This window comes from Peromyscus eremicus, chromosome 1 (genome assembly GCF_949786415.1).
Source record: "Peromyscus eremicus chromosome 1, PerEre_H2_v1, whole genome shotgun sequence".
Taxonomy (NCBI): Eukaryota; Metazoa; Chordata; class Mammalia; order Rodentia; family Cricetidae; genus Peromyscus; species Peromyscus eremicus.
The window spans coordinates 163,087,514-163,110,555 of record NC_081416.1 but is presented as its reverse complement, the minus strand read 5'-3'; the positions used below and the strand labels follow the sequence as shown (position 1 = coordinate 163,110,555).

The following is a 23,042-nucleotide window of genomic DNA, read 5'->3' as shown; positions in this document are numbered from 1 at the left end:
CCCAATTTCTCCAGGACCTAAGGATCTGGGCCCCTGCGCCCCCAGACCCCCTCCATGACCATGCAGTCTCTACCTTTGCACCTCCATAGACTCAGGTGTCCACGCTCCCCCAGCCCGTCCCCACTGGGGCCTGGCATTCTTCCACCCCTCTCGGTCTACTAGCTATTTCTCGCCCTTTAGAGCATTCGGGAGGAATGTGGGGCGGCCCTGCGATGCCTCCTGGGAGTCTTGAGCCTTCATAAAGGGCTCCTCCTAGGAACCCACCGGTCCCCACTAGGGCCTGGCTAGAGCTACTGCGGTCCCAGTCCTGGGAGCGGGAGGAGGTCGCCGACATGCCTGAGGCTAAACCAGGTGGCTGGCCAGAAACCTTCCTGGGGATGGGGTGGGAGATGGACTGCAGACTAGGGCATGTCTCTACCGTGGGAGGAGGGGGTTCTTTGCCTGTTCCTACATCTAGGGGGAGTGTGGGTTCCTTTCCTGCTTGGGGAAGATGGGCCCCTTCTCTGTGCACAGATGGATTACTTCCTCGTGCAGGGTGGTGGGGTCTCCTGTCTGTGTAGGGTCAGGAGTCACCCTCCCTCTTCCGGGACTGGGAGACCCATCCTGGGTAGAAATCTCAGCTGTCTAATTATAAATCGGGCTCGGTTTTCTTTCTCTCCCTCCCCTCTCTGCTTACTTCATCCTTTCTTTCTCCCCCCCCCCCCCTCCAGCCCTATAGGCTGGTGTCAAACTCACTCTGCAGCCCAGGCTGGCTTGGAAGTCCCAATCTTACTGCCTCAATCTCCCAAGAACTGGGTGGCAGGCATGCGCCCCTACACCCAGCGAGGGGACTCCTTTTCTTGGGGCTCATGGGATCTTGCTTGTGCACTGCTGGGGCTCAGCTTAAGGATAGGGTCCTCTCCAGGTGGGAGAACTCCCTCAAGGTAGTTGAGTCTCCTCACTGAGTGGAGATTGGGGGCTTTCTAGAGCATGGAGTGCTTCTATGGACACAATAGGACTCCACATGCATGGGATGATACTTTTCTGTGTAAAGATGAGAACCCCCTTGGTGTGAAAGTTGGGCTTCTGTGCAGGAATTATGGGTCTCTTTTCCATGGGTGGAGATCCTTCTTTCTCCTGCTCCGAGGGGCATGGACTCCAGAGCCTCCCGCCTGCTTGGCGAGCACTAGCCCTGTCCCAGACCCCAGTGTCTCTCCACGTGTGGTTAGGTGTACTCCTTGGGGACAGGAGCAGTCTGTATGCTGGCTGGGGCTTTCTCTTTTTCTGGAAGTGGGCATTGCACACGAATCCTGGCATCACCTTCCCCAAGGTGGCTGGTCCCCTGGTGTCAGCCCAGCTAGACTGAGGTGGACACCAGCTCCCTTGCACAGACTGACCCATGGGTCAGTGACCCGCACCACATGGGAGACTGCTGTGGTCAGCACCAGTGTCCAGTTTCCATCCCAGGGGAAGGGCTAATTATACCCCAAATCTGAAAGGTCAGGCTGGCGGCCAGAGGCTGGGGCGAGGCTACGAGGGTTGGGGGAACCTGATTCCATACTCAGGGTTAGGATCAACTTATGCCGGGAATGGGGGGATCGGTAACCCACCATCTGAGGGAGGAAGGCCTGATCTGGACCTTGTGTCTGAGGGAGAAGGTTTGAGGCCTGGACCCCCAGGTCTGAGGAAGAAGGTCTAGGTCTGGACTCTGCATTCTTGGGGAGGAGAGCACTGTATTATGCTGAAGTCTCCACATCTCCTGTGTCAGCAGCCAAAAAGGCCCCCAAAGGGAAGGATGCGCCAAAGGAAGCCCCTGCTAAGCCGGCTCCTGCAGAACCCCCCAAAGGTGAGGTGCCCCCTGGGGCTCTGCCAACTGTCTCTGCCTGGCCCCTCTGCACAGTGGCCCTAGCCTTTCCTGTAGCTGTCCCCACACAGTGACAGAGCCACAGTCCTTCCTGGCTCCCCAGCACCCCACCCAGGCTGGCACTTCACTCTGAGTGATGTCTCAAGTAATTCTTGCCCAGTCCCCAAAGGCTGTGTCCATATTTCCATGTCCTTTGCCTGAAAGTCCATTCAGGACCATCCTGGCCATAACCTGCTGGTCTACAGAAGGGGAAACTGAGGCCCAAGGGGCTGAGAGAGCCTAGCAAAGTTTATGTCCTCTGGATAAAAATGCAAGCCACACCTCTAGTCTCTGGTTTCTGAGCAGAGGGATTCTTACTGACCCCAGAACCCTTCCCAAAGAGGGCCTCTGCTTCCCCTAGACCACTGCTGATACCCTAATCCTTTCTCTTGAGCAGAGGACCCACCTGAGGGCCAATCCCCAACTGCAGAGGAACCCACAGGCATTTTCCTGAAAAAGCCGGACTCTGTGTCAGTGGAGACTGGTGAGCACTTGAGAAGAACAGTCTAGAACCCGAGTCTGAGGGAGGAGGCTTCATTCTGGACCCCTCGATCTGAAGGAAGACTCCTGGGTCTAAGGGAGGAGAGCTGGGGAGGACTCCTGGATTGGACGGAGGAGGGCTAGGCCTGGACCCCCTGGATCTGAGGGAGGAGGGCTGGGTCTTGAGAGGGCTCAGGGTCCTCTCTGGAGAACTGGGTTCCTCCCTGCCTCCCTCCTCCAGGGACGGACACAGTGATTCTGGCCAAGGTGAACGGGAAGGAGCTCCCGGGCAAGCCTACCATCAAGTGGTTCAAGGGGAAGTGGCAGGAGCTGGGCAGCAAGAGTGGAGCCCGATTCTCTTTCAAGGAATCCCACGACTCTGCTAGCAATGTGAGACCCTGGTGGGATCAGAGGTGGAGCTAGCCACCCAGCTGGTGCTCGGGAGCTCTGGCACCCCCTTGAGAGAGCCAGCGCCTGGGGCAGTGGCTGAGCTCTACAGGGTGGACTAACAAGCCTGGCAGTGCAGAGGGCATGCTTGTGTCCCTCACCCACCTAGAGGCCCCAGGGAGCCAAGATCCTGCAAGTTGGAGGACGAGTTGTCCTAGACCGAGAACTCTGCTTTGGGGCCGGGTGGAGACTTGGGCACTGTGAGTCACAAGCGCCATGCCCCTGGCCCCCAGGTGTACACCGTGGAACTCCACATTGGGAAGGTGGTCCTAGGGGACCGCGGGGATTACCGTCTAGAGGTCAAAGCCAAGGATGTCTGCGACAGCTGCCCGTTCAACGTGGATGTGGAGGGTGCGCTGGCGATGGGGGTGGGAGTGGGTGCGCAGGCGGGACAGGGGATGCTGGCAGGGTGGGGGGTTCTAGACTGAGCTGCGGTGGATGCAGGTGTGGAGGTGGGGCGGTCACAGTCTCTTGGAGGAGAAGGTCTAGATTTAGTAATGGGGGGCAAGGTCTTCAGGCCTTGTGTAGGAGGAGGTATGGAGTTAGGGGTACAGATGTTTAGCAACTTGGGGTATGCATACAAATGCTTAGGAGGCTTCCAGGTTTGTGTAAGTGTGCTGAAGGCTTGGGTAGCTAGGGCCTCCCACCTCATAGAATCTGGATGTGCGGGTTCAGGATGGGGTGTATAGACTAGGCAGGTTTAGGAGCAAGCAGGGGTCGTGCATCCTCTGGGGTTCTACAGCTCACAGTGTGTGGGGTTTGAAAGTGAGGGGCTGGAGGAATGAGACTGTCCTGACCTGGGGGGGTAAGGACCAGCTGTCCAGGAGGATGCGGCCTGGTGACCAGGGGAGTGGGACTCCAAAAGGTAGAGAAGTTATCCCTGGTGCATGCCTTTCACCCAGCCCTGAGGCTGAGGCAGGATGATTCATGCCAGCTCCACATGAGCCTGGGTTACACAGTGAAATCTTGTCTCAAAATCCAAAAAACTGGGGAGGGATATGCAGGATGGTTTTTGTTCTAGGCCAGGCAGGGCTACATAGTTTGAGACTCTGTTTCAAATACCCCCCCACACACACACACACGAGAGAGAGAGAGAGAGAGAGAGAGAGAGAGAGAGAGAGAGAGAGAGAGAGAGAGAGAGAAAGAGAAAGAGAGAGAGAGATACAGAGACAGAGACAGACAGACAGACAGAGACAGACAGAGAGGGAGCACACTGTCTAGGCCTTCAGAAAGGGTGCATTGACCCAAAAGATGGAGGAAAGGGTACCCAAAAGAGGCTGTGAATTGTGAATGTCTGGGCAGGATATCCTGGTCTTTATCTTACTTCTCTATCACCTGTCCCCAGCACCCCGACAGGACTCATCTGGTCAGAGCCTTGAGAGCTTCAAACGTTCGTGAGTGCCTCTGGGTCCTGGGAAGAGGTGCCTATTGGCACTGAGAATCAAGGGAGGCTCTCCTTGGTGGGTGGAGATGGAGGACAAGGAGTGGAGACTCTGGGACTGATCTTAGTGCGGTTCACACTCCTTCATAATGATCACAGGGGTGACGGGAAGTCAGAAGATGCGGGTGAGCTGGATTTCAGCGGCTTGTTGAAGAAGAGGTGAGTTGGCCTAGCTAGCAGAGAGGGGACAGGTGGGGTCTTGGGAGAGGGATGATGGCCAAAGTGCCAATACCTCATTTCTTATCAACCTCCCTGGATTTTCTCCTTTCCCTCCCTCCCTCCCTCCCTCCCTCCCTCCCTCCCTCCCTCCCTTTCTTCCTTCCCTTCATTTTCTTTCCTTCTCTGTGTGGTGTGTGAGTGGGGAGGGGTGGGGGCAGAGGTTGATTTCTGGTGTCTTCTATCACTCTCCACTGCCTTTCTTTCTTTATTGTGTTTTGAGACAAAGTCTCACTATATAGCTTTGGCTGGCCTTGCTTGGAGCTTGCTATGTAGACCAGTCTGGCCTCAGATTCATAGAGATCTGTCTGCCTTGAATATTCAGTTGCTGGGATTAAAGGTGTGTACCACTATACCTGGCCTTGCACTTTGGTTTTTGAGATGGGGTCTCTCACTGAACTTGGAATTCAATAGGCTGGCTAGGGCAAGCTGACAAGGTCCAGGGGTCCACTTTTCTCCATGCCCCACCCCCAGGACTTCATTTTTATTAGCCTGTGGGTTTGTGTACATGAGTACAATAGCTGTGGAAGCCAGAAGAGGGTGCTGGACCCCCAAGGGCTGGAGCTACCAGTGGTTGTAAGTTGCTTGATGTGGGCACTGGGAACTGAATCCGGGTTCTCCAGAAAAGCTGTGTGTATAATTAACGCAGAGCATGCCTGCAGTCCACACTGGCTTTTACAGACATAGGTCCTCATGCAGCAAGCACTTTGCCCAGAGCCATCCCTCCAGCCTCCACCCCTAAGCTTTCTGTTTACTCTGGTACTGTCTCCTCCACAGCTTCATTCCTTCCCACCAGCCCATCCACCCCTACCCCTGCCTACAGCGACATCCAGTCAGCCACCTGCCCAGCAAGTCCTCGACCTACTCACCCTGAAGCCACGCCACACATCCACCCTGCTCACCCAGGCTTCCAGCCTCTTACTGGTCCAGCTATGCATCCCTCCACCCTACCACCTACCCATCACTGGTCCCCTACCCACAAATCCATCCACTCATCCTCCATCCACATAGCTATCTACCTCTCCATCTTCAAACCCACCTACCCACTTTACACATCTACTCTTCCCCCACCAGCTTCCCAGCTCTCTACCCACCCATCTGCCTTTACACTCAGACATCTATCTGTCAATCCGCCCATCTACTCTCCACACTCATTCCCTACACCAATCTGTCCTTCTTATCCATCCACCTCCCTGCCTGTTTATTCAACTGTACCTGCACCCCTCCTCCCCAACAGCACCCAACATCCTATCCAGACATCTGCTCCCCCCCACACCCAGCCAGCCAGCAGTATCCTTTCATCTCTTCAACCCATCACTGACACACCCAATCCCTTAGAGCTTTCTGTTAAAATTAGCAATGTGAGCCAGGCAGCGGTGGCGCACACCTTTAATCCCAGCACTTGGGAGGCAGAGCCAGGTGGATCTCTGTGAGTTCGAGGCCAGCCTGGTCTGCAGAGTGAGTTCCAGGACAGGCTCCAAAACTACACAGAGAAACCCTGTCTTGAGAAAAAATTAGCAATGTGAGGTTGGTATTCTGTAGGTAAAAAATAACTGGACTGGGGCTGTGAGGATGTAATCAGTAAAGCGCTTACTGTGCAAGTGTGAGGCCCTGAGTTTCAATCCCCAGGACCTGTGTAAAGCCAGGGATAGAGCCATGTTTCTGTAATCCCAGCAGGGCTGAAATCAGGATAGATAGATTCTTGGAGTTTGCTGGCCAGCCAGCCTAGACCAATCAGTGAGCTCCAGGTTCAGTGATAGACCAACCATGTCTCAAAAAGTAAGGTGGGTTAGGGAGATGGCCCAAGGGTGCCCGTGACCAAGCCTGACGTCCAACATTCAGTCCTTGGAGAAACAGCTGACTCCTGAAAATTGTTCCCTGACTTCTACACATGTGCTGTGGTGTGTGAGTGCATGTGCACACACACACACACACACACACACACACACACACTAAAAAGAGTTAAAGACATTTTAAGAAACGGGGTAGAAAAGTGATTGAAGACGATAGCAACTTCTGGCTGCACACACAGATGCACACGTGCACACATGCAGAGCAGAGTGGATAGATGGCAGCAATGTACTGCTGTTCTTCAGAACACTTACTCTTTCTCATGTATCCACCGTGGTGGTCATGTGTCCACCTTCATGGCTCCAGTTTTCCCACTGACAGCTCTGTTTATTGATTGATTCCTCTGTGGGTCTTCTACCCACAGCCACAGGCTTGGCCATCTTGCATCTACTTGTGACCCAGTGCTTGCTCAACCATTTCTGATGTCCTAGCCATGCATGCATGTATCCTGTTCTTCTCTATCCGTCCTTCTGTTGGTCTGTCCTCTCACCCTCTGCTCTCAATATCGATACAATGTCCATGCCCCAAGTTCACCCATGCATCTACTTTGTCCCTTCTTCCTTCCTTCCTGAAGATTCCTGCATGCATTCCTCCCTCCATGTGCTGCACATCTTGTGAGGCCATCGGTCCACTAGGGGCTGGGCTGAGATGGAGGCACAGAGAAGCCCCACTTGATCCTGGCCTGACTCCTTCAATGCCTTGGGAAGATCCAAAGACAGGGACACACATGAGGCAGTTTGGTGTGGTTGGAGGAAGTGTCTGCAAGGACCTGAGACATCAGGGCAAGACCAGGTCACTGTCTTGGAGGACCATAGGTACCTCACAGAGAAGAAATCATTGGTACTAGCATTTGTAGGATGGAAAGGGACACAAAGGCAGGGACATAAGAGGCTGGAAGCAGCAAAGAGCCCCAAGAGGCAGAGAAGAGGCTGGAGTGCTAAGGACAGGGCATGAATCTGGTTTGGATGACTGGAATGGTGGTGGTGGAAAGATGGGTAGGTTGGTGATTTCCAGGATGAGGAGCTGGGGCTCCTTTCTGAAGGCAGTGGGGAGTCATGGCAAAGGTTAGAACAGGGAGGGGATGGCTTCTGATGTGAATGTCAGAAATGTTCTGTGGAGACCATGGGTGAAAAAACCTAGAAAGGGAGGTGACTGATAAATATTTGTTGGATAAGTGGATGGATGGATAAGTGAATGGGCACATGGGTAGGAAGGTGAAGGGATGGATGGGTAAGTGTATGGGGGAGATGGGTAGAAAGTGAAAGGGTGGATAATAGATGGATGGATGGATGGATGGATGGTGAGTGGGTAGATGTGTAGGAAAGTAAAGGTATAGATGAATAAATGAATGGATAAATGGGTAGGAAGGTGAAGGGATTAATGTTTAGTTGACTACTTGGATGGATGAATCAATGAAATTGATGTGGAAATGGGTAGTTGTATGGATGGATGGATGGATGAGTGGGGGAAGGGATAGAGAATAGATTAAGGATGACTGTTTACCCAGTTAGATGAATGAGTGGGTAGACTGGGTGGACAGAGGGATGAATGAGGGACTGGATAGATGGAAGATGGATGAAAGGGTAGAGAATTGCGGAAGAGAGGGAAGGATGATTGGATGATAAATTCAATGGTGTTTATATAGTTAGATGAATGAGTGTTCAGATGGATGGGTAGGATACATGGACAACTAGAAATGGATAGATGTGTGGGTAGCTGATAAATAAATGAAGAGATAGATTTATGGAGGGGAGGTAAGGTGGAAGAAGAGATGGATGGGTGATAAATGGAGAGAAGAGTGGATAATGAATAAATGGGTGGGTATTCAGGTGGATGTGTGGAATAGAAGGATGGATGGATAGGTGAATAAATTAGTGGGCGGATGGGTGGATGATTGTAGGGATAGGTGGGTGGGTAAATACCTGGATGGTTGGATGGATGGACAGATAGATGATGGATAGATGGATTGATGTGTGGCTGAGGGCTGGATAATTGGGGAATGGATAGATAAGTGGCTAAAAGGAGGGAAGGAAGATGCTTGGGCAATGATCCAAGAGGGAAAGAATAAGGCTCAGAGTTACCAGGTAACTGATGAGTCACACAGCAAATCTCATCATGGGGTGGTGGGGTACCTTAACCACCTCACTACTGGTGTCCCTGCTCTCCAGGGAAGTAGTTGAGGAGGAAAAGAAGAAGAAGAAAGATGATGATGATCTGGGCATTCCCCCAGAGATTTGGGAGCTCCTGAAAGGGGCCAAGAAGAGCGAGTACGAGAAGATTGCCTTTCAATATGGTATCACTGACCTCCGTGGCATGCTGAAGCGGCTCAAGAAGGCCAAGGTGGAGGTCAAGAAGAGTGCAGGTCAGCATTGAGCCCCGAGAGACGGGATTGTCCTGAAGTCCTCCAACACTGGGGACATCTGTACCTTGGGCCCAGCTTTTGGTCCTAATCTGACAAGTGGTGGGCCTCTCTCTCAAAGGTCTCTAAGTCCACAGAGGCCTCCGGACTTGACCTTGGAGAGACTGAGGTCTGGGAGGAAGAACTGGCTCCTTTAGAGATGATCAGGGCAACAAGGAAGTCTCCTCTCTACCCCCTGGTCTCCTGTCCTCGATGAGCATCTCCATATTCCTTGATCCTCCCTCTACCCTGTGGTCCTCTCTCCATCCCTAGCCTTCACTAAGAAGTTGGACCCAGCCTACCAAGTAGACAGGGGCAACAAGATCAAGTTGGTGGTGGAGATCAGTGATCCAGACCTCCCTCTCAAGTGGTTCAAGAATGGCCAAGAGATCAAACCAAGCAGCAAGTATGCACAGGGCAGTTGCTGCACAGAGGGAGGTCTGGAGTGAGCGCCCGGCAACAAGTATGGGTTTCAGCTTTCCCTTCGGGTTGTGTCTTCTCTGATGGGTGCTCTCACGGCAGGTATGTGTTTGAGAATGTGGGGAAGAAACGGATTCTCACCATCAACAAGTGCACGCTGGCGGATGACGCTGCGTACGAGGTGGCGGTGAAAGACGAGAAGTGCTTCACGGAACTCTTCGTCAAAGGTGGGGCCGGCGCCGTCCTGAGCCCGGGGGAGCAGGGAGGAGATGGAGCGGGCCCTGAGACTGCTGGCTTCCTCCCTCTCACTGCACAGAGCCATCCTGAGCCCGGGGGAGCAGGGGGGAGATGGAGCGGGCCCTGAGACTGCTGGCTTCCTCCCTCTCACTGCACAGAGCCTCCAGTCCTGATTGTCACCCCACTGGAAGACCAGCAGGTGTTTGTGGGTGACCGAGTGGAAATGTCTGTAGAGGTGTCTGAAGAAGGTGCACAGGTCATGTGGTGAGTTGAGCTTTGGTTTCTTAGCTGAGCACAGCTGCCTTGTTCAGGTTCTGCACAGCTGCCTTTAGGTTCTGCACAGCTGCCTTTAGGTTCTTCACTGCAGCCCTGGTCTCTAGCACACCCAAAACTTCCTAGGAGGTTCTGATCTTTGCTCAGGAGGCACCTGAGACCCCAGTTAATCTCTTTAAATCCCCCCTTTGCTCATGACCTCCTAATTCTAGAACTGACCTCTGTTCATCCCATCTGTTTATCTTTAGGATCTTTTCCTGATCCATCCTGTTGCACTGAATATTAATTCATCTGTCAGCCAGTCATTTGTCCTTGGATCCATCCATGTGTCTGTTATCCACTTGTCCATCACCCTCTCGTCCATCCAGCATGTATCCATCCACCATCTAACCACCACCCATCCATTATCCATCACCCATCTATCATCCCTCTACACATCCATCCATCTTTCTATCACCCACCCATCATCATTCTATCTACTGTGCATCCTTCTATAATCCATTCACCTACCATCTTTCCACCCAACCATTATCAGTCCATCATCTCATTATCCATCCATCATCCCTCCACCTATCCATTATCCATCCATCCTTATCATCCATCCATCCATCCATTTTTCTATCCATCACCCCTCTATTCCTTTCCCCCTCTTTCCACCCATCCATCACCATCCATCTGCCCATCTATCATCAATCTATTTATCTATTCATAACTTCATCTACTCATTTCTCCATCCATCCCCCCAACCCAACCCCCTTTACATCAACTCATTAAGCCATTTATCTATCATCTTTCAACCTATCATTATCAATCTATCCTTCTATCATTCATTCACCCACCCATCCCTTACCCCTCCCTCCATTCATTCTCCATCTAAACCAAGCACATTCCCACCCATCCCTGATCTATGCACGATCTATCCTCCCACCTCATTGAGACCACTGATCTGTCTTCCCTCCACCTAGGATGAAAGATGGTGTGGAGATGACACGGGAGGACTCCTACAAGGCACGCTACCGCTTCAAGAAGGACGGGAAACGGCACATCCTCATCTACTCTGATGTGACCCAGGAGGATGGGGGCCGCTATCAGGTCATAACCAACGGTGGCCAATGCGAGGCTGAACTCATTGTGGAAGGTATGGCTTCCTCTCCGAGGGTTGCAGAGAGCTGAGGCTCCACATCGATGTGTATGTCCTCTCCCACCCCAACCTGGCCAGACTCTCCATCTTGTGCCCAGACTGGCGCAACAGTCATGCTGCCTGCTGCACTCACATCTGTCCACTCCCCTCACCATGCATGACACGGAATCAGATGTGTTTTGGAAGGCATGACAGGACCCTGTGAATGTCCCAGTTTACCAGCTTACTGTTATATAAAATGCCACCCCAGGAGAAAGTGGGTCAGAGAAGGGTCCCTAGGACCTTATGTCCCGAGAGCCTATACTTCTACAAAGAGAAAAGCAAAGCAAAATCTATGTCACTCACATCCAAATAAATACATTTTTCCCCATATCGGCCATTAAACAAGCGCACACTGCATTGACTCACAGGAACAGCCTGCCAAGGTCAGTTCTCAGGTGATACTGTTGTCCAGGGGAGAGAAAGAGAAAAGGAAGGATGGAGAGGAGGTGACAAGCGTGAACACACACTCACACACACTCACACATACACACACACATTCACACACATACTCACACACTCACATACACTCTCACACACACACTCACACATACACACACTCACATACACTCTCACACACACTCACACATACACATACACACACACTCACACACATACTCACACACACACACTCACACACACGCACACATACACACACTCACACACACTCACACATACACATACACACACACTCACACACATACTCACACACTCACACACACACTCACACACACGCACACATACACACACACACTCACACATTCACACACACACTCACACACACACACTCAGCTCAGCTCTCCTTCCCCAGGGGTTCTGTGTGTCAACACCTTCTGAGTAAAATATTGGGAAAATAAATTGCATCTTATTAGGGCATGCTAGCCAGGAATCCACTTATCTACACCCCAACCTCTCACTGGAGAATTCTGGGCAGAGGCTCTACCACTGAGTATGCCCCCAACCCACCACAGGGCCTTTGCATATACCCTTCCTGGGAGGCTCTCGGCATTCTCTGTGGCATCTCCCCTGCCCTTCTCAGCCCATTTCACTCCTGTTCATGGAATTTCCTTTTTCACTACTCCCCATCACAACGTGACCTTCCATGTCCAATAATTAGTTTGGGGCTTACTCATAACTATATCCCCAGAACAGCATTCAGCACTCAGTGGGTGCTCACTAGTATTTGTGGCCTGATTGGAGTGATCAGCTTCCCACCCTTCTTCCTTCTTATCCAGAAAAGCAACTGGAGGTCCTGCAGGACATTGCGGACCTGACCGTGAAGGCCTCGGAGCAGGCTGTGTTCAAGTGTGAAGTGTCTGATGAGAAAGTGACTGGCAAGTGGTACAAGAACGGGGTGGAAGTCCGCCCCAGCAAGAGGATCACCATCTCCCATGTGGGCAGGTGAGGCGCAGGCTGAGGAGACAGTGGGGTGTCTGAGTCCTTGGACTGGGTGGGCGGGACACATGTATCAGCTATGGCTGTGTCACAGACTCACTGGTTGAAAAGGAGGCTTGTTTTAATACGAGTCTGTGGGTTGGTTGGCAGCAGGCTGACCCATCAGGTCTCACTGCAAAGGCACGTGCAGGGAGGGGTCAACTTGGACCATGTTTGGCACACACAGGGAAGCAAGAGGTTAGAATTCTGCAGGCGGTGTGTGAACACCTGAGATAAATACCTGCTCATCTGCTGAACGCCTGAGAGCCATGACTCTGGTCCAGTGCCACATCCTCCTGGGTTTCTTCATGAGAGCTGTTTGTCCCTGTGTTCTTGTAGCTGCTGGTAGCCTTGATAATGATCGTAGCCAGTCTTGATGCTGACAGGGAACTTTCTGAGTGCCAGGTCTACCCTAGATGTTTCACGACTCTGAGATAGTGTTATCATTACCTCTGTTTATGGATGAAGAAATGGAGGCACAGAGAGGCTTGGTAGCTTGCCCAAAGCCACACAGCTAGGAAGCGGGATTTAAGCTCAGGCCAGAACATCACAAAACCACAAGTTAAAAACAGTGGCTGTGTAAACATGAGGACTTGAGTTCAATTCCCAGCACCCATAAAAAGCTGGGGCGTGTTGGTGTGTGCCCATAACCCCAACACTGGGAGGCAGAGACAGGAGGATCCCTGGAGTTTGCTGGCTAGACAGCTTAATTGGTGAGCCCCCGGTTCCAGTGAGAGGCCCTGTGACAAAATGGAGGAGAAGGGCTGGAGAGAAGGCACAATGATTAAGAGCACTGGCTGCTCTCGCAGGGGACTCAGGTTCAAGTCCCGTCATCCACGTGGTGGCTCCCAACCATCTGTAAATCCAGTCCCAGGGAACCAGTGCTCTTTTCTGTCCTCTGTAGCTACTGCACACACATGGTGCACACAGACATGAAGGCGAACATGCATACGTATAAATAAATCTTAAGGAAAAAATGTGGATGGTGCCTGAGGAATGACATATGAGGAAGACCCCTGGGCTCCACACTCCTCACGTTGGCGTTCACAGAAGCACATGGGAGGACCTGACCCCACCCACCTCCTTTCTGCCTTCTAGAATCCACAAGCTGGTGATTGATGATGTCCGCCCCGAGGACGAGGGAGACTACACATTTGTGCCTGATGGCTACGCCCTGTCCCTCTCAGCCAAGCTCAACTTCCTGGGTAGAGACAGCCTTCCTTTTCTACTAGGGATGGAGAACCCACCCTCCCAGACCTCCAGAATCCCAGAATTTCTCTCTTCAGGATTAAAATCCCTGGTTGTAGAATGGAGGCCATAGCAAGTGTCTGTGGGGCCCATGAATATAGTCAGTGGGATGTTCAGGGCACGGTACATGCTACGTGAGTATCCATAGGGAGTAGGGGTGGCCTGGGTGTCTCCCTCCCCTAGGATCCAAGACTCAGGTTTTCTTCCAGATGCTTCCCTCTGCCCCCGGATTATGAAGGAAAGATGAGGGAGGGACATGAGAGTTTAGCTCTAACCATCTCAACTCCTTCTCCTTCCAGAAATCAAAGTGGAGTATGTACCCAAGCAAGGTAAGGGCCGGGTGGCCCCAGTATGACTCATGACTGAGGGAGGAGGTTGGGTCTGGACCGCTGGGTCTGAGGGAGGAGGCTGGGTCTGGACTTGGAACGTTGCTTCTCTGGGGACTCTTTGATGGTTTGGGAAGCCAGGTCCACAGTGCCTCTTCTGTGCCTGTAGAGCCCCCAAAGATCCACCTGGACTGCTCAGGGAAGACCTCAGATAACTCGATTGTTGTGGTGGCTGGAAACAAACTGCGGCTGGATGTGGCCATCACGGGGGAGCCGCCCCCCACGGCCACCTGGCTAAAGGGAGATGAGGTAGGTTCTGTCCTTGTCCCTCTCCCTCTGGCTCTGGTAAGTGGCTCTCGCTGTCTCAGCTTCCGTTTCATTCTCTATGGAATGAGGACATCTTCCTTCGGTGTGGACCACTTCTGAAGACTGCAGGCTGGACTGGTCTATGCAAGGCATGGGCCCAACATTATGCTCACCTCATAATGGCTGGGACACACTGAGAGGAAGGGTCCAGAGCCCCAATATCCTCTTCAATGGCACCCCCACTTACCAATGACTGGATGTCCTCTTGCTAGGTCCTGCCACTTTGGGTTTTTGTTTTTGTTTTGTTTTTGTTTATTTTTTGAGACAGGGTTTCTCTGTGTAGTCCTGGCTATCCTGGAACTCACTCTGTAGACCAGGCTGGCCTCAAACTCACAGAGATCTGCCTGTCTCTGCCTCCTGAGCGCTGGGATTAAAGGTGTGCACCACCACATCCAGGCTTTAGGTCCTTTAGGACATGAGTCTTTGGGTAGCATTCATGCAAACTGTAGCGTCACCGAGGTCCTCTCTTCTGGAACGTGGACAGCACGGTTCCATGTTTATCCACTCTTCCCCCAGCTAACCACTACAGGTGCCACCCTTATCAGATGCAGTCCTTTGGGGGAGATGACACAAGCCACAGTTGCTTCCCAAGATGCCCAAGACTGAGACATGGGGGCCAGAGAGCAGGAGCTGTAGGAATGTAAGGTCATTTTCCTCACGTCCTGGAAGACGTGATGACTTCCAGGGGGTCTTAAGAGTAGGAGGAGGTGGGCTGGAGAGATGGCTCAGCAGTTAAGAGCCCTGGCTGCTCTTCCAGAGGACCTGGGTACAATTCCCAGCACCCACATGGCAGCTCCCAACTGTCTGTAACTCCAGTTCCAGGGGGTCTGACGCCCTCACACCAATGTACATAAAATAAAATTAAAAAAAAAAAACATAGGAGGCGGCTTGAGGCAGAAGTGGAGTGGTTGGGATTCTAGGCAGGGCCTCTATCACTGGATTTTATGCCCAGCACTGCACAGATCAGACATGGTGGTTCACACCACCATCTCTGCACTTGGGAGGTAGAGGCAGGGGGATCAGGAGTTCAAGATCATCTTCAGCTACAGAAGAAGTTCAATGTCAGTCTGGATTACAAGAGACCCTGTCTTAGAAAGAAAACAAGAAAGAAAAAGGAGTGTCAGGCCGTGTGTATATAGATAAATTGTGACTTTTGGGAACAAGACATGTGCTTAGTGAAGGGTGTGGGGGGGACAGGAAGGATGGAGGAGGAGTCAGGTGAGTCCGCTGAGTCAGAACTCACACACGTGTGGCCATAGTGAGGTCCTGAGGCACGCCGGGTTTGGGAGAGTGATACAAGCCTGGCTGCTGGGCGGCCCTGTGCAGGTGTTCACAGCCACGGAGGGCAGGACGCACATTGAGCAGAGACCAGACTGCAGCAGCTTTGTGATTGAGAGTGCAGAACGGGCAGATGAGGGCCGCTATACCATCAAAGTCACCAACCCTGTGGGCGAGGATGTGGCCTCCATTTTCCTGCGGGTTGTGGGTAAGCAGGGGTCAAGGGGGATGATGCATGGGGTGGCTCATTGAGGCCTCTAGGGGTGCCCCTGACACTCTTACTGTTCCTCACCCCCACCCAGATGTTCCTGACCCTCCAGAGGCCGTTCGTGTCACCTCAGTTGGAGAAGACTGGGCCATTCTGGTCTGGGAGCCACCCAAGTATGATGGAGGACAGCCCGTGACTGGTTAGCATCCTCATACCAGTGTCCCCGTGACTCCAATGTTCCCTAACCTTTGATTCATCTTTCACCCCTGAGTCCACAGCTTCCTTGTGGGTCTCCCCAGAGAACTAAGTTTCCATGATTTCTTCTCTTGATTTGTGTGTACATGCATGTGGAGGCCAGGCCCACCTTGAGTGTCCTCTTCCATCACTCTCCACCGAACCTAAAGCTCGCCTATTAGGCCAGACTGGCTGGCTAGTGAGCCCAGGGAGCCTTCTGTCTCCGGCACTGAGATTACAAGCGCATACTAAGACACCCAGCTTTTATGTGGGTGCTATGGATCCAAACTCAGGCCTTCCTGTTTGTACAAGCACTAACGACTGAGCCATACCTGTAGCCCCCACCCCGGCCCCCTTTTGAGACAGGGTCTTACTGTGTCGCTCTGTCTGGCCTAGAATTCACTTTGTAGACCAGGCTGGCCTCAAACTCACAGGTATCAGCTTGACCCTGCCTCCTGAGTGCTGGGATTAAAGGTGTGCACCACCATGCCCGGCCAGATTTCCATCTTTGTTACTTTTTGACCCCATTAACCTTTCCCAGGGTTCATTGTTCCCCAGTGAACGGAGATAAGTATAATTTTGGCTTCATAGCCTGGGGATTTCTGTGACCCTTGGCTTCCCAAGGCCACGCATGGCAGCCACCAGAAGGCTCTGTGAAGCTGAGAGTCGATCTGATGGGGGTTGCATGATCCTTCCTATGTGACCCTTCCTGCCCCGAATGTGACACTAGATCTCACCATGGCCCCCCCAACCTTCTGCCTGGGGAGCCACAGGGTACCTGATGGAGCGGAAGAAGAAAGGTTCTCAGCGCTGGATGAAGCTCAACTTTGAAGTCTTCACTGAGACAACCTACGAGTCCACAAAGATGATCGAGGGCGTCCTCTATGAGATGCGGGTCTTCGCTGTCAACGCCATCGGTGTCTCACAGCCCAGCGTGAACACCAAGCCCTTCATGCCCATTGGTACAATGGCCCGTCCCTCCCCGCATGCCCCTCCCACCTACCCTGCCCCACATCCATTTCCAATCCCACACCTGGCCTTTGACCCACAGAGCTTGGAACTCGTGTGAGTGTGTGTGTGTGTGTGTGTGTGTGAGTGTGTGTGTGTGTGTGTGTGTGTGTGTGTGTGTTGCTGGAGACGAACCCAGACCTTGCACAAAACTCCAGCTCCTCACTGAGAGATTCTAGACACAGGCTCTACTACTGAGCAACGCCCCCAGCCTCTCACTGGCAGATTCTAGGTAGGCATTTTACCTCTGAGTTACAGCCCCGGCACCCCTGCCTCTTTTTTTTGGTCTTTTGAGACATATTTTCTCTGTGTAGTCCTAACTGGTTTGGAACTTGATATGTAGGCCAAGCTGGCCTTGAACTCACAGAGATCCTCCTGCTTCTGCCTCCCCAGTGCTGGGATTAAAGGCGTGCGCCAGCACACTGGCTTTTTATTTTGGGTGCTATTTTAATCTCCTTCAAGCCCTTTCTTGCTCACTGACTTCTGGCCCATCACAGTGATACTAGCCTCTGACCCCTGCCCTCTCTTGCTGACCTCTGGTCCTTCACTGGCTCCTGCCTCCCCCTCTGGATCCCTGCAGCCCCCACAAGTGCACCCCAGCACCTCACAGTGGAGGATGTGACAGACACCACCACCACACTCAAGTGGAGGCCTCCAGATAGGATTGGCGCCGGCGGCATCGATGGCTACCTGGTGGAGTACTGCTTGGAGGGCTGTAAGTGGCACTTGGTCCTATGTTGAGCTGGGATTGGACTTGGGAGATGCACAGGGGCTGGCATAGTGCCTGGGATAGGCTGGACCGCTCAGGCCGGTGCGTCGTCCGCTCTCCGTCCACCTCCACGCAGCAGGGGCTCCTTATCTTTCTGTTCCTCCCTCTCTTGTATTTTCCTCTACCTCCTTCCCTCCCTTCCCCTCTCCTCTCTTCCTTGTCTTAATATTCTTCTCTCCCAACCATCTCTGTAACTGTCATCTCCATTGTCCCCACCCCACCTCTGCTGCATGCCCCCACAAACACACTCACACTCACGCACTTGCACATACCCACACATACTCATGAAGCACATTGGCATGCAGTCACACACTCACACTAGTACACACATACTCCTTAAAGCCATGCACTCACACTCAAATATTCATTTACCCACCCATGTACATGCACACTCAAATATGCACACTGGCACACACACACACACACACACACACACACACACACTCACAGCCTGCCGTGGGGTTCACAGCCCTGGCTGCAGAATGTCTTCCATGCATCACTTCTCTGGCGGTCAGGACACCACACTGACACCATCTGCCCAGCTGTATCAGTAACCGAGCAGCCCCAGCCCTACCTGCCCTGCCTGTGGCTGTGTGGTTTTGGTCTCTATGATTCAGAACCTTCATTTTGACTTGGAACTGTGACCACCACATCAGGTCATGCAGGAAAGTGGTAACGTTGCCCATCAGCTTCTTGCCCCCATCTCTTCCCAGTATTCCCCTTTTCATTCTCCAGTTGGGCAGCACCTCACCCTCATACCCCTGGAATTTCTTGCACCATGCTGGAGCTGTGTAACTTCAAGTAGCTTCTTAACCTACCTGGGCCTCTAGTTTCCTTGTCCTTGAAGTGGGGGTCACAGCAGCGCTGGGGCAGGTCTGCGTCTCCGCGTTGCGATGGGTGTGGCCCTTCACGCCGTTCTCAGGAAGGCCTGACCAGTGCTGCTTCCATCGCTGGATTCACGGAGTCCTCACTGTGCTGGGGCTGTTTCTGGGGGACAGTGGGAACCAGTGCAGAGGCCAGGGGAAGGGCCAGTTCCACATGTGACTCCTCTCTCCAGCTGAGGAATGGGTCCCGGCTAACAAGGAACCCGTGGAACGGTGTGGCTTCACTGTCAAGGATCTCCCAACTGGAGCCAGGATTCTCTTCCGGGTTGTTGGGGTCAACATTGCAGGGCGCAGTGAACCAGCCACCCTCCTTCAGCCGGTCACCATTAGGGAGATTGTGGGTGAGTGATACCCGGTCCCTGACTCAGCCCTCCTGAGGACTCAGTGTCCTTCAGTGAGGGTCCCTCAGATGGCGTCATCCCTCTCTAGTGTCCCCAGCCCAACACCAACCCCCTCTGTTCACACCCTCAGAGCAACCCAAGATCCGCCTCCCCCGCCACCTGCGTCAGACCTATATCCGGAAAGTGGGGGAAGCTCTCAATCTTGTTATCCCCTTCCAGGTACTCAGGCTGGGATCAGTGTGGGTGCTGGGGTTGGGGACATGGACAGGGCCAGGGTCAGAGCTGGGATCAGTGTGGGTGCTGGGGTTGGGGACATGGACAGGGCCAGGGTCAGAGCTGGGATCATGGTCAGGGCTAGGGTTGGGGCTGGGGTTGGGGCTATGGACAGGATTGGAGTTGGGGTCATGCTTAGGGGTGGGGCTGGGGACCAAGACTGTGGAGAGGGTCAGGTTCAGGGCCAGTACCATTGTTTGTGCTAAAGTCAGAGGCAGGGTCTGGATCAGGGCTAGGGCTGGGGTCAAGGTGGACTTCAGAGATAGGGTTGGGATCAAAGCCATGGCCAGAGTTCAGTGGGGATCAGGGCCTAGACTAGGGTCAAGTACAAGTCCAGTACGGTATCAGGCCCAGGGGCAGTGATGTAGCCAGGCCCTCGGGCCTGAAGAGCCCACTCACCTGACATTATAACCTCTCCCAGGGCAAGCCCCGGCCCCAGGTGGTGTGGACAAAGGGTGGGGCTCCCTTGGATACCTCCCGTGTGAATGTGCGAACCAGCGACTTCGACACGGTGTTCTTCGTGCGTCAGGCGGCCCGCTCTGACTCGGGAGAGTATGAGCTGAGTGTGCAGATAGAGAACATGAAGGACACTGCCACCATCCGAATCCGGGTTGTGGGTGCGAGGCCGGAGCTGGGGGGGTGGGGGGTGGGGTGGGGATAGAACAGGCTCAGGAGCAGGTGGAAGAGGCCAGTAAGGAATGGGAGGAGAGGGAAGTCAGAGTAGGGGAGAGGCTGGGACTGGAGGACTGGAGGAACATGGCCAAAGGGAAGACAGGGAGGCTTGAAATAGGAAGGGTGAAAGGTGGGGCAGGGCTCAGGTGGCACTGTGCTTGTCTAACGTACATGAGGCCCCAGGGTCCACGTCCAGCACGAGAGAAAGTGCGGTGGTCTGTGCCTATAACCTCAGCACTCATGGGCTAGCAGGGGGAAGATCAGGAGTTTAATGTAGTCCTGGGATATATAGTGGCTTTTAGACCAGCCTGAGCTACGAGTCAAAAAGAAAAAAAATCCAGGAGGGAAGGGAGAGGCAGAGCCAGGCATCAGGGCCCCTTGATGATGTGCAACCCCCAACCCTCTTGGCAGAAAAGGCAGGGCCAGCTGAGAACGTGGTGGTGAAGGAGGTGTGGGGCACCAATGCACTGGTGGAGTGGCAGCCGCCGAAGGATGATGGGAACAGCGAGGTCACGGGCTACTTTGTCCAGAAGGCTGACAAAAAAACCATGGTGAGGGAACAGAGGGGCCTCAGGGGCTGCGGGAAATGCTGGTGGCCTTGGCAGAACAGAGCTGAGCTTTCTGTTCCACAGCTGGGACATTGAGGCTAGGCGATTGGGTGGCTGAGAGTGAGTGGGCCGAGTATGAAAGACAGGCTGTGTCCTGCCCTTCCTGGGTCTGTACCCACGTGTGTCCTCCATGAGCTTGCCTTCCTTGGTCCCTCCTTGTCCCCATTCCAGGAGTGGTTCAACGTCTATGAACACAATCGCCACACCAGCTGTACAGTGTCCGATCTCATCGTGGGCAACGAGTACTACTTCCGGGTCTTCAGCGAGAACATCTGTGGTCTCAGTGACTCACCCGGTGTCTCCAAGAACACAGCTCGGATCCTCAAGACAGGTGCGGGGCCTGGCTGCCTGGCCTTGAGCTGCAGCTCCTGGCTGTTGGTCCCTGGCCGGGGCTGGGGTGGGACTCACCTTATAGGTGTCTCTTCTTCCTTAGGAATCACCTTAAAATCACTGGAATACAGGGAGCATGATTTCCGAACGGCCCCCAAGTTCCTGACACCGCTGACGGATCGGGTAGTGGTGGCGGGATACGCTGCAGCTCTCAACTGTGCTGTGAGAGGCCACCCAAAGGTGCCGGGGCAGGGTCTGGGGGGCCACCACACCAGCAGCTCCTCCCTGCAGCCTCCTTGGTGGAGGCCAAGTGTCAGACAATCCTGAACCCTCTTGCCCTTTCTCTGCCTCACGACTGCCAGCTACACCTCGTTCATGAAGCCCACCTTTCCTGTCCTGTTTGTGGCCACTGTCACTCCCTGGAAAACCTTGGGCAAGCATCTACACCTGCAAAGCTCCCTGGGGGTTTTCCTCAGCCAACCAGTTACAAGTTCACTCTTTTCTTTAAAAATACCTTAAAATTTATGTGTCTGTATGTGCACTTTGTGTGTGCAGTGCTCTTGTAGGCCAGAGAGGGCTCTGGACTCCCTGGAACTGGAATTAAAGGCAGCTGTGAGCTGCCCAGCAATGGTGCTGGGACTGAACCCAGCTCTTCTGGAAAAGCAGCAAGCACTTTTAACCACTGAACCATTTCTCCAGGCTCCAGGGTTGTTGTAGCCTAGGATGGCCTTGAACTCAAGATCCTTCTGCCTCCACTTCCTGAGTGCCGGGCTTTTAGGTGCGCACCACCAAGTCTGGGTATTCTCATCCATTCATTCATAAATCCGTCCACCATCTCCTTTAACCATGTGCCAATTAATTCATTTTTCTCAGCTTATTCATTCATCCCATTTGCTGAATTACATCATTGTTTCCACAAATATTTTCCTGGACTTCACGTGTGCTTCACAAATGGAACAAAGAAGTTCCGTTTGTGTTGTGTGTGTGTGTGGGAAGAACTGATCTAAGTTCTCACAGATAATATAAACTGTGAATGGTGATAAGCATAATAGAGAAACACAGGCAGTTCTGGGACAGTAACCGAGGCACCCCAGTCCAGGAGGTGACTGGTGTGGGAAGGGCAGGGCAGGCAGGAAGAGCAGTGTTGGAGGAGGAGGGAACAGTGTCAGGGTCCTGAATGGGAAAGGTAAAGAAAAGGGAGGAAGGGTGGCCAAACTGGGGGCCTTAGGGTGCTACCTTTTTTGAGAACAATGGGAGGTCGCTGTTTCCCATGAGCACGAGGCATCATGTACTTGTCTGTACAGAAGAAAAAACTGGGGATCAGAGAGTAAAGTGACTGGTTCAAGTCCACCCAGCCAGGTAGCGGCATGGGCTTCTGTCGAGGGCACCCCTCTAAATCAGCCTCCTCTTTTGTGCCCCTCCCTAGCCAAAGGTGGTGTGGATGAAGAACAAGATGGAAATCCATGAAGATCCCAAATTCCTCATAACCAACTATCAGGGCATCCTGACGCTGAACATCCGCCGCCCTTCGCCCTTCGATGCAGGGACCTACTCCTGCCGCGCCTTCAATGAACTGGGGGAGGCCCTGGCTGAGTGCAAGCTAGATGTCCGAGGTAAGGAGGGAATGGCCCCACACTGGCTGACCTTCATCCAGGGCCCTTGGCAAACCTACCCAGATGCCCCAGGCCGGAAGAGGGGACAGGTCCTGCAAAGGCCTTGGGGTTGGAGAGCACCAGTCCCAGCTCACGCTTCACCTTCTACCTCTGGAATCCTCTGTCAAGCCTCCTTCTGTCCTTTGCCCCGGAGTCAGAGTTGAGGTGACCCTCCCCTACTCCTCAGAGCCTCCCCCACCCCCGCAGTCTCATCAGCCTGGAATTATTGTCTTGTATCTCAGCCCTGTCCCTAACTCCCACCTCCTATATTCATCCACACTGTGTCCCAGACGTCCTATGTCACTGGTAGGGCCACAGTGGCTACATGTTATCCCTACTCTGGGCCTCTGCACATGATGAACCATCCTCCGAGAGAACTGTCCATCTCCTTTGCTGGCTCCAGTCCACGCACACTGCTGGAGGAAGCAGACCAGGTCTCCCAGGGTGCACATTAGCATAGTCCGTCCCTGCTTGATTTGGAGACATTTACCCATGCTGATGTGCCTGGCCCTGTGACAGCTTAGCACACAGGGACTTCAGCCCCTCAAGGAAGATTCCAGGATCACCCACCAGGCCCAGTGACTTC

At 53.2% G+C, this 23,042-nt stretch overlaps 1 protein-coding gene across 1 annotated transcript; it reads left to right on the top strand.

Moving 5' to 3' along the window:
• Positions 1–332: 332 nt before the first annotated feature.
• On the top strand, positions 333–22,625 carry Mybpc2 (myosin binding protein C2). Its single transcript, XM_059243909.1, has 28 exons — positions 333–351; positions 1,748–1,825; positions 2,280–2,366; positions 2,604–2,752; positions 3,043–3,160; positions 4,155–4,203; positions 4,350–4,409; positions 8,486–8,679; positions 8,989–9,121; positions 9,238–9,362; positions 9,531–9,636; positions 10,611–10,783; positions 12,061–12,226; positions 13,358–13,464; positions 13,807–13,836; positions 14,003–14,142; positions 15,526–15,685; positions 15,780–15,884; positions 16,693–16,881; positions 17,508–17,642; positions 18,754–18,921; positions 19,052–19,140; positions 19,616–19,811; positions 20,278–20,417; positions 20,646–20,805; positions 20,908–21,044; positions 22,231–22,417; positions 22,459–22,625. The coding sequence occupies exons 1-28, from the start codon at positions 333–335 to the stop codon at positions 22,623–22,625; spliced, it is 3,567 nt and encodes a 1,188-aa protein (XP_059099892.1).
• The last annotated feature ends 417 nt before the right edge of the window (positions 22,626–23,042 follow it).

Bases quoted from the DNA above. Each gene is read 5' to 3' on its own strand.
- Mybpc2 (XM_059243909.1), top strand. The intron at 4,410-8,485 runs GTGAGTTGGCCT...CCTGCTCTCCAG, and splicing joins AGCGGCTTGTTGAAGAAGAG to GGAAGTAGTTGAGGAGGAAA. The intron at 9,122-9,237 runs GTATGCACAGGG...CTCTCACGGCAG, and splicing joins GAGATCAAACCAAGCAGCAA to GTATGTGTTTGAGAATGTGG.